This window comes from Nelumbo lutea, chromosome 1 (assembly GCF_056320005.1).
Source record: "Nelumbo lutea isolate HS-2025 chromosome 1, American lotus-T2T, whole genome shotgun sequence".
In the NCBI taxonomy this organism is placed as follows: domain Eukaryota; kingdom Viridiplantae; phylum Streptophyta; class Magnoliopsida; order Proteales; family Nelumbonaceae; genus Nelumbo; species Nelumbo lutea.
The window spans coordinates 123628214-123640148 of record NC_142684.1 but is presented as its reverse complement, the minus strand read 5'-3'; the positions used below and the strand labels follow the sequence as shown (position 1 = coordinate 123640148).

General features: G+C 38.7%; 1 protein-coding gene across 1 annotated transcript; it reads right to left on the bottom strand.

Annotated features, from left to right (window-relative positions):
* Positions 1–296: 296 nt before the first annotated feature.
* LOC148877295 (gallate 1-beta-glucosyltransferase 84A24-like) lies at positions 297–2147 on the bottom strand. The gene has a single exon (XM_088946501.1). The coding sequence runs from the start codon at positions 2022–2024 to the stop codon at positions 576–578; it is 1449 nt and encodes a 482-aa protein (XP_088802627.1). The 5' UTR covers positions 2025–2147; the 3' UTR covers positions 297–575.
* Positions 2148–11935: the final 9788 nt, after the last annotated feature.

Sequence of the window (11935 nt, the reverse complement as noted above, 5' to 3'; positions counted from 1 at the left end):
TCTTAGAAACAGTATCATCCAGTATGAACTTGGTGTCCATCTGTTATGGGTTGTTCTGAGATATGAAGTGGAATGATAGCACCGGAACAGAAAACACGACAACGAACCGATTGATGCCGGAGCATTCCTCCGGCGTAAATATCTTCCACCACTTCACCGAACCATACGCCACCAACATGGCAAAGTAGAGTGGAACCATCGCACACATTTCTTCGCTTGAATACAGAGTCAGAGAAGACGATGAACAGTATTCCTGCCCTTTTTGTGATATTTTTCTGAAAAAGTTATCTTAATTATTTTATAAAAATATTACTTTTTATTAATATTCAGGCAAAAAGTTGCCCTTATCTGCAAGAAACCCTTCTACAAACAACGAATAAAAGATTCCAATCTAAAGAACGTAAAAGGAGGATCTAGAGGGCATGCAAGGAATGAAAGCTCACTGCTAACACAAGCTGGACTACGAGTCCACATCTGCTTCTGTGACGACCGTCGGATTATAATTTTACGAAGCACAAACAAGTAGCTTCCGTCTGACTACTAACAAATGGCTTCTGATTTCTGAAGAATTGAAGCTAATTATTTATTTCAAAGGAAGTTACAGTCAATGCCAAACGTCGAACTTCATCCACAAAAGCTTGGATATTCCGGTGGGAGGATCCACCGTCGGCCACCGCTTTCTCTGCTGCCTTCTTCCATTTTAGGGCGTTTTTCTTCGCCTCTTCTGTCTTAGGCCCTCGCGCTACTTCGAGAATGCATCTTTCCACTGTTTCCCTCGAAATCAATTGGCTGTCTCTGTCGCTCCGTCCCATGAGCGATCCTACTCCATACACGTCAACCAAGAACTTTGCGTTGGTCACCTGATCACCCCATTGGGGGAAGGCGACCACAGGCACACCGGAGGTCAGGCACTCCATAGACGAGTTCCACCCGCAGTGGGTCACAAAACAAGCAACCGATGGATGTGCGAGCACTTGTTCTTGTGGACACCATTCTACCACCATCCCTTTACCTTGAGCTTTATCCATGAACCCAGCTGGTAGTCCTGTGTCGGTGGCTATCTCTTTTGCTGGTGGCTTCACCACCCATAAGAAGGGCAACCCGGTTTTCAAGAGCCCCCAGGCCATCTCCTCCATCTGGTCCTTAGGTAGAAAGGCGATGCTGCCGAAGGAGATGTACACGACCGAGGACAGCGGTTGAGAGTCGAGCCACTGTATGCAGCCCTCTGCGGCAGTCCAGAAGTCGCCACGAACGCCGTTGGAGGAGTTACTGCTGCTTCCTTTTATAGATTTAAACAATGGACCAATGGTTCTTAACGGCGGCAGAGACAAATGAGGCATGGCTTCAATAACTTCATGTTCGAGCTCTTCGAACGAATCGACCAACACATAGAATGATTTCGAGAGGTTCTGGAACTGGCCCAGGATCAAGTTCCCAAGCATGGGGTAGATAGTGGAGGGATGCAAGAAACTGGGTACCTCATGGGAATTTAAAATTGGCAGCCCAGGTAGATGGACAGGAAGATGGGGTTCATCTACGGATGGGAAGCGAGCCAAACGATGGAAATAATGGTAATAAGTAGAGAAGACAGCACAAGATTGAACCCATAAAACGGCACATGGGATGCCGAAATCGGTGGCCACGTCCAACGCCCACGGTACAAAAGCATTATTTATGAGACAAGAAACGGGTCGACCCTCTTCAGCTTGTTTCTTTACAAGACAAGTGAAGGAGTCTTTCCCGACGGTCTCAAGTTGATGCAGCAGGCCATCTATGTCTTGGCGTTTGGAGTTGTCATCAGCAGGCCATCCGTCAGAGAAGAATTCGAATCTGAGCTGCCCTTGGCCTATGGGTGTTGCGCTACTTGTGCCTGGGATGTTGGTGGCTTTTTTCATCATGTGGCCTATGGATTCAGTGGTAGAAAAGGTGACCAATAGACCTTCTGAAGACAGCAGCTTAGCTAACCTTAGCAGGGGATTGACATGCCCTTGGCCGGGGAACGAGACCATGAGGACGTGAACCATCTTCGTTTTCTTTGCACTCACTCGCTGGCCGCTGCCAACCTGACTCTTCGGTCTTTGAGTTGGAAAGAATACAAATGCAAATTTGTAGTATATTTTGTATTATTTTGTATGTAGTTACGCTGTACATATTTGCATTTGCATTTATAGAAAAGGTGACAAATGCATTTGTAGTGCATTTGCATTTGCATTTTGTATGTATTTAAGCTTTTCCAGTAGTGCCCCCACCCTGCATTTTCCTTGATTCTCTCTCCTCTCTCCTTCCCACCATTTCCATTAAGGCATGACATCATTCTCAACCCAATTACCTATCTAAAAATTTTCCTAGAATCTCTTTCTTAAGGTATTTCCTCTAAGCCATTAGAACCTTATCATCTTACCTCACTCCCCAATCAATTCCTAAAATCTCTCCCCCAATCTATATCCACTTTCTCTCGTTTAAAATATTCATATCAATTAATAAATAGTTAAACACAGTTAATATTTAATCCAACCTATATTCAATTAGTATTAAATAGTGTTATTATCAAAACTTAATAAATACGGCTAATAAATTATCAAAAATTAATAAATACTATTATTAATATAACTTATCACTACTTTTTAAACTAATTTGGGTAAATACTATTATATTCATATTAATTAACAACATTTTATAGAAATTGAAAACGCTTTAACTAATTCCTATAAAATTGAGAACTACATTTAACAATGTTAGCTTTTTTCTAATGTTAATTATTAGTGATTGTTAATATATGATTGCTAATTATTAGTGAAATTAATAAAAATGTTAGTTTTTTTCTAATTATTATCATTTCATTACTATAAATGATTAATAAGATTAAATTTATTAAAAAATTTATTCATATTAAATTAACAATAATTATTTTCTATAAATCAACATTAAATAAAAAATACAATTTATAAAATTTTAAATATTAACAATAACTTTGAATACTTTTAGTTAATTAATAGCTATTTTTTATTATTAATTTATCAATTGATTAATAATAAAGAAAATTATTCAATCTTTCCGCATGGGTCCCTACTAGTGTATATATATATAAGATGGGCAACGTTACCATACCTCTCCTTGTTTCATTACCCTCACTCTATCTTCATTTTCTAATTAACTAGCTCAATATATTTTACCTAAAATCTCTCTCTCTCTACAATTCACTTCTCTCTCTCTCTCCCTAAGATCATTCCTAACCCATTGAAATGTCTACTTAATAAAAACATTCCTAAAATCTCTCTCCCTCTCTCCTAAAACCTCTCCACAATCCTAATTTATTGTTCTTAAAACTCTCCTAAAGGTCCTAATTCTTAAAAAATATCTCATCATTCCTAAAATATTGTTCATAACCAACTTTTTTTAATTAACAAATACCTACTTCCCTACTTCAAATTAAGACCTCTCTCTCTCTCTCTCTCTCTCTCTCTCTCTCTCTCTCTCTCTCTCTCTCGCTCGCTCTATTGGATCCATTTAACCAAAGTGATGTGGTTTATTGGATTGGGTATGGTTTGGTTTTCATTAATTAATTCTATCCAGTTACAACCCATTTACTTTGAATGGTATATTACCTATTGTCTATAATTAAAATTTTCATTTTACTTTATTATAACTTATACCAAAATAAATTAATCTTTTCATGGTTAATTAAAAATTCCCAAAAAAAGATTACTATTTTTAATAATTAATAATTTTTATTTTAATAATATTTTTGGGATTAATTACTAACATTGTTGACAATTTACTAATAGTTTACAAAAATTAATTAAATATTTTCAGGATTTATTAGAAAATACTAAAATTCACTTAAAATCTATTATTTATATCCATGATTTATTAAAATTTTCTAAAATTTAATACCAAAAATATTACAGCTTTTAGTAATTAATATTAGTGATATATTAATATTTCATGATTAATTAATTAGTGATATATTACCAACAAATTAATTAATTACCAATAATAATTATTTTTTTATTAATATAAAAAATCAAAGATTAATATTTTTTTCATGAATAATTAAATTGATTATTAAATTAACTATTATATTGTTAATAATAGTAATCTATCTATATATATAGCAATACTTTTATAAATTAAGACTTATAAAAGTTAAAAATAATTATTAACTATTTTTGTGAATAATTAAAAAAATTCATAAAATATTTATATTCTTAGTAATTAATATTACTATTAGTAACTATAAATTAAAATTAGTGCTATTAATTACTAGGGGGACCCTGCGATGCACGAGTTTTGTTTAAAGAATTTGAGGCAAAAGGAGATAGGGGTGCACCTTGGGTTAGTTGGGCCTAATTTGAGCTCGACCTAGTTCAACCCAAGCTTTTGCACAAGTTGGACTTTAGTTTTTGAACTTCAAGATGAATCTAGACCAAAAAACTTAAGGCAGACCTAAACTTAGGTTGCGTTTGGGTTGAGGCCTCGAGTAGTTTAAACTCGTCCCAAACCAATTTTATCAATATTTTCTACCTAGAAATTAGGCTATAAAGCTCAATATGCCCAAGCCCAAGTCCAACCCAAGATGTTCGGTTAAGCTTAGGTTGGGCCTAGGTTGGTAAACTCCGGCCTAAGTTAGTAAATTATCAGTAATTATTGTCATGCTATTTTTTTTATATCTTAGTAAATTATCAGTAATTATTGAAAATTATCAATAATTTTTCTCTTACCAACCTAGGCATAACCCGAGATTTAGTCCAACATCTTGAGCTGGGCTTGAGATTAGAGGTGTTGAACTTTGTAGCCCAATTTCTAGGTAGAATATATTGATAATATGTAGATATGTACATCACAAAATGTTGGGTGGGATCAAATTGGTCAAATCGGGCTCAGGCTACCCAAGGCCTCAACCGAAGCCCAAATTGAATTTAGGTTAGGCTTGAATTTTTTGGCCTAAGCCCAACTTGAAGTTGAAAACTCAAGCCCAACCTATGCAAAATCTTTGGTTGAATTGGGCCAGCTCAGATTAAGCCTACTCAAGCTGCACTCCTAACTCCTTTTGCCTCAAGTTATTTTAACAAAGCCTGGGCATCGCACATATCCCCACGAATGATACATATATCAATACTTTAAACCATACATACAATATTCATATATTATGATCAAATAATATTTTAAATGATACATATTTACATATACACACGTACATATAGAATTGGTTACATAAAACTTGTTTCACCATTCCATTTTATTTGGCTCTATATTATGTTTGTATGCAAATATAGACATTGATGATATTAGCAGAATCTAAGGCGCCTATTGCATGCATATGAATAGATTCTGAAACACATTATACAGCAAGTCAAATAATATAGAATATGGCTGGCACCCTGGTCATTTAATATTCACATGGTATAGATATAAATCCAATAACATTCGAGTCATGGCATCAAGCATAGGATTTACCTAAAAATGTATTTATTTTAAATATCTTTTTTATCAGTGTCTTTCAGGTGGACCATCCTAACATTCTCAAGTTAGACTTTTCAATCATATACCATATTTACTCACAAAAAAAAAGCATGCTTACACCATCAAATTTCATCCACCAATTTTCATGGGCTGTTCATATATATTCCTAAATATAAAATTCAAAAAGTCCTTATCTATCAAGGTTTTAATTAACAAAATTAAAGATATCAGCTTTGACGTATAGTTTTATCACTGGTTCACATTTTGCAAAAAAAATAATTGCAATGTTAGAAATTAGAATCATAGGTTGTTGTAACAACCATTAGGAAAGGCAATGGGGTGGTGACCATATTCTCCGACTCTAACTTTGAAATAAATCCCCATCTACGACCTCAATCCCCATTAAGGATAAAAATGATTTTCCATCCCCAATCACCGATGGAGATAAATTCCATTTTGAGAACTTAAATTCTTGAGTTATTAAATTAAATTTATTTTTAAAAAATAGACTTACTTAAAATAAAGAATTTTTAAAACATAAAAATATTTTAAATATATTTTAATATAAATAATATTATATATGTATATATTTAATTTAAATAATTGAAATCAAGGTGGATGAAGAATTCACTCCCCATTCCCATCCCATCCCGATTGAACATTAGTACTATTAATCCTCGTTATGGCCAAGGGTCAGCAATATCTCATGGTGCGTGGTCTGGATACTCCTACCTGTAGGGCAGCTCAGATGTCTGTCGCCAAGTAGGTCGTTTGAACTACAAAGAAAGGTAGGGATCAGAGAACCAAGGGGGGCTAACCTGGCGAGGTCGCTCTGATGCTTAAGTTAGTAACTATGATATGCGAGCTGAGAGTTGAGAAATAGGAGAGCTAGAATGCACTTAATCACGCGTACCTAGGTCTTGGGGGACGATGCCCTTATATAGTTGAGTTGTCGTGGGTTTCACGAAACGGCTCTGGGATCCTCGACCCGTGTAGGTGGGATCCATTCCGCTTTAGAAGGAGAGTAACGTACTAGTGAGTGAAGTCTATCGTTACCTTCCGATCTGGGCAGGGAGAGGATTAGGCCTGCTGTTATGCGGTGTGATCCAAGGAGATTTAGAGTCCGTTGAGAAGCTTCTAGAATCGATTACGTGTCACTCCGGTACTCGGGTGCCAAAGTGGCTTAGGTACCGAGGTTCCCGAACACCCGGGCTCCTGAAACTGATAAGGCCCTCATCAATTGCCCACACTCCTCATGCCAGGGGTCATGACCCGGCGCAGGGAGTTCATGACGAGCCCATGTGGATTTGGCATGATGTCTAGATGGTACGAAGGGAGGATCTTTGGTCGGACTTGTATGACCGCTTGTTAGACAGTTTTGTATGCCCTTAGCTTCAATCAAAATTGATGTACTTTATGAGTTTATTGTAAATGAATAAAAGTACATATTTGATTCATGTTCCCTTGGTATGTTTCTATGTATTACCCTTAAACTGAACACTTATTGAGACTCGTGTTAGTTTTGAATGTTCACAGCTAGTGGGTCGGTCTGGGGAGACCTATCCTGACAAGGCTGACACTGTGGTGCCACCAAGTCGGTTGGGGTGGCTTGTCTCAGCTACCGGGGTGAGACCCTAGGCACATACAGTGTGGGATTAATTGAATCTTTGAACTGGAACAGATTTCCAATGATACTGCACTAGGTGTCGGATCGGACTGTCTTTGATGTACCAATCAATGAGATCCTTAGCGGGGTCAAAACCTGGGTATGTTGGGACAATCCAAGAATTCATCTGAGTGGGTGATCATAGTGACAGGATCAGCTCCTTTGTCAGACAAAGGTAATGATCAGGGATGCACTCTCACTGTTGGAAACCAAGACTGCCGGCAGCCGATTTCAACCATTGAAATTTGTTTTTGCGAAGTATATTTTATATGAGATATAAAAGTATATACATTATGGTTTCTAAAATGTTTGCAAAAGGTTTTAATTCCCGGGATTCATATAAGTGGAGAGTGCAACATTGTTCCTTGCAGCCGAGGGAGAGGTCCTCTCTTGTCGGGCAGTGTAAGATCATTATGGGCTGAGAGGTTAAGTGTAAGACCATTGAGGATAATACCTGATGGGCTAATCTTGCATCTGCCCACAGTCCCTGGGTGTTATAAGGTGGCTTGGCCCAGGGATCACTTAGGGTAAGTGTTGGGCCCATAGAGCCCATTTGATGGGTTTCAGGGGGTGCACTGTCTTTAACAGTGTATTCGACCAGGCCTTGTAACAAAGGATGGGCCGAACCCATGTGGCTGATGTGTAGATCAATGCTTGGGTCCCACGCCATACAAGGAAGCCCAACTGGGCAGCAGTTAGGAAGGTTAAGTGAGCACATAAGCTTAATGGGCCTAAAGCCCATTTTGAACTGGGCTATTAATTTAGTTAATTAAAGGGGCGAATTCTGATATGGATTAGCAGTTAGGATAGGGTCTTAATCCTATCCACTCAGAGAGTCCAGATCTGAATGTGATTCAGATCTAGAAACCTCCTAATAAGATTAGGATAAAGCTAATCTAATTTGGAGATAAGATAAGGGTTTATCCTTATCATTAGAAGAGAAGGCTGATCCAAATATGATTTGGATAAGCACCTCCTAATGGGATTAGGAGCTGATCTTTTCAAGTTAACAAAAGGAAGGAGGGGGCGGCAGCCTTGAGAGAGACCAAGAAACACATCAGATCCTCTTTAGTGCTGAAATCAAGAAGAGAGAATTCTGCACCCTGCGAATACTCTCTTGCCGCCTCCCTGCTCTTGCCGCCCTGTTTTCCAGTTCGTTCTCCAGCTGTGGGAGAAGTCAAGATTGGATCTTGACATCAATTCTTTGAGAAATGATTGAAAAGGGAGCTGTGCTCACGTTCCATCCTGCTGTTTCTTGCGAAGGACAGAGTTCTTGGGGAAGAACACTGTTGATTCTGCTCCATCCTGCACTGCGCCATATTCAGTGGGAGTGGTCTTTGGATCATTCCTTGGGCGTGAACACCTTCGTTGGGAGATATTGTTTCTCCGTATCTGGTATCATTCTCTCCCATTCCTTTTGGTTCAGATCTGGTTCAGTTTAAGGTTCAAGATTTATCCTTGAAAATATGATTTTCTAAATTGGGAATGTGATTCCCAGTTGAAGGGAGAGAAAAATTTTTTAAATTCGCCCCTTATTCCGCAATCTTTGGGCATCCATGTGATGGATCTCTCAACCCTTCAGTGGTATCAGAGCCACAGGTTCAAATCTTGAACCATTCTGTTTCAGATCTGAACCTGCGTAATTAGGGAGAAGGCGTTCTACCCAATTTGCGCAGATTAGGTTTTGGGAAATTTGTTCCCAAAACAGTTGGGCAAATAATCTGAAATTAATTTTAAATAAATCTGATTATTATTTAGAATTATTCTTTATAATTTTCTTGATTTATGGGCTGTTCGTACAAGAGGAGATCGAATTCTTGGTTTGCACAGGGAATCTGCGATTTTGCAGTTCTTGACTTATTTTGGGTCTGTAAATAATTTTTTTTATTTTCTAGACTCAATGTATAGGTATTCGATCTGATGTAATTATTAATAGAAATAGGATTTATATTTATTTTATTTTGGATCGAAGATGGCGGCGCAGAGAAGGAGATTTCGCAGATAAGAGAAATGCTATATGCGATTTGCAGTTTGTGAAACTACATTCTGTGATCTAACCTCTGTTTTGCAGGAAGGATTGTGCGAACATCCCTGTTTGACTGATTCTTGTTTTTCCTTTTATCAGTATTTAATTTCAAATTATTTTCTTGAATTAAGGATTTAATTAAAAATCAAACACTAGACCCATTCGAACCAAGATTAGTTCAAAACTATTTGGACCAATTCTAGGGTTTAATCAAGGCTGAATGCCAGCCCTAATTTCCCACTAATTGGCATAAGGATTGATATTTAATTAAATGGTTAATTCGGCCCAGCCTGTAAAGGCCCAGTTTTAAATAATTAAAACTGCAAAAGCCCATTTCAAAGGATAAAGCTATATGGACCGAACTAGGTAACCCTAATTCAGCCCATATACCTAGATAATATTAATGGTTAATATTATGGAATTTTAACGGGCTTCCAACGGGCCTTACAGATAATTAATTGTTGTATCAATTTATCCCTGCATGTGATGTATGGATGTGTGATGTGCTGCGTACATGGGCCATAAGTACTTGGCCCATGCTCATTCGACAGTGGCTCTTGCGCACACCATGGCTGAATGCACATCATTGCCATGGTGTCCCTTTTAGTCATTGGATGACTTCCCTCAGTGGTGAGCCCCACACCTCATCAAGAGGTTGCGTGCAGAACCCTAGCCGATTTAAGGCCCACCAAAATCTAGATTTATGAAAGTCAGTGGGAGCCACTTTGGTTTGACCTAAATCAAACTAGGGCGTAATTTTGTTCCCTCCAACTAATATGAGTGCGTGTGATAAGGAGATTCATATGATGAACTCTCTAAAGGCCTTCCATCATTAGCATGAGGATGGGTCCTTCAGTACTGAGGAAACGCACCAGAAAATGGGCTATCCATTTGCTGTTGGGCTTGTCTGAGTGTTTCATAAGATGATAGGGGCGTCATAGACCGATGTGGGAGGGGCTTCACCAGAAAATGGGAACTCTCTCACGGTACCTTGGCGTTCACGAATATGATGGGTAAGCACTCACTGGACAGAAAGGTTTACCTAAAAACGGCTCTAAACCTTGTCTGACAGAGGCCAAAGGGAAAACTCATATGATGAGTGGATGTGATCCTTCACAGAAAGGTGGTGGGGTTATGCAGCTGAAACAGTTGGCTCCATGCACCCTATGTGATTTCCCACATTTCCAGAGACAACCCGTAGTCTCCGTCACTAAGAGAGGAGAGAAATCTCAGAGACGAATAAATGGAAATGGATCATAGATTAAAATCCACATCTATGAAATGAACATGAATCAAATTAGGTTGTGGACTGATATTTGCTCTTTTATCAGAAAATGGCAAACGGATCTTTTGCAAAACTACTTGATGACAACAAGTTGAAGGGCCCACACTATGCTGATTGGTACAGGAACCTTATGCTGGTCCTAGCTTCTGAAAAGTTGGACAAAGTGGCAAAGAATCCTGCCTCGGAGCGTCCGGGTGATAGGGCTTCTGAGGCCCGAAGGAGAGACTATCAAGAATGGGAGGAGAAAAACTCCCTTGCCCGGTGTTACATCATTGCCTCCTTAGACAACCTGATACAGAGGCAGTTCGATCAGATCGAACTTGCTAAAGACATATTGGATAGTCTCAGGACAATGTATGAAGAGCAGAATCGTTCTACTCGACAAAAGGTCTTGAAACAGTTCATGACCGCACAAATGTCCAAGGGTCAACAAGTTCACGACCATTGTCTTCGGATGATGGGATACATCAACGAACTGGAGGCTCTTGGATCCGGGCTGGACCTTGCTACCCAGATAGATGTTATCCTTAACTCTTTGCCTCCTTCCTTTAATCCGTTCATCATGAACTATAACATGAACAAGCTGAATGTCAGCTTACAAGAGCTCAGCAATATGTTGCAAAGAGCTGAGGAACTGATTAGAAAGGATGAGCCTGTAGCCATGCTTGTTGAAGCTGGCAAGACAGGCAAGAGAAAGAGGAAGGCAAAGAAGCCTCAGAAGAAAGCCACTAAGAGCAAGAAGTAGAAGAAAGACAAAGCATCGGATGCCTATCACTTCTGCAAGAAGACCGGCCACTGGAAAAGGAATTGTCCTACCTACCTGGAATCAAAGAAAGGTAACTTCGAAACTTGTGTTATAGAAACCAATTTGTTGGTAGCTTCTGCTTCCTGGTGTATTGACTCCGGGGCTTCGACTCATGCTTGTAACTCACTGCAGGGGTTCAAGGTAAGCAGAAGGCTGAGTGAAGGAGAAGTCACACTCTTCTTGGGGACTACTGTAACTGTTGCAGCCATGGCCATAGGAACCGTGGAATTAATTTTTAGAGAAGGAATAATTGTACTGAAAGACTGTCTTTATGTACAAAATTTAAGGAGAAATTTGATTTCTGTCTCAAAACTGTGTGCAGATGGTTATTCTGTCTTCTTTAGTAATACGATTACTGTTAAAAAAAACAACAGATTCATCGCATACGGGGAACTGGAGAACGGTCTCTATGTTCTACATCCTTCTCTAGAAACTAACATAACCGAAACTACGTCGGCTGAAATCCCTAAGAAGAGAGCTCGTGATACAGTTAATCCCACGTGTCTGTGGCATTATCGACTTGGCCACATCGGTGTTGACCGAATCACAAGGTTGGTAAATGATGGTCGTTTGGATTTTCTAACTATAAAGATCTTCCCACTTGTGAGCCTTGCCTACAAGGCAAGATGACGAAATGACCATTTAACGGTAAGCCTGAAAGATGTACGGGCACACTTGACCTAATACATA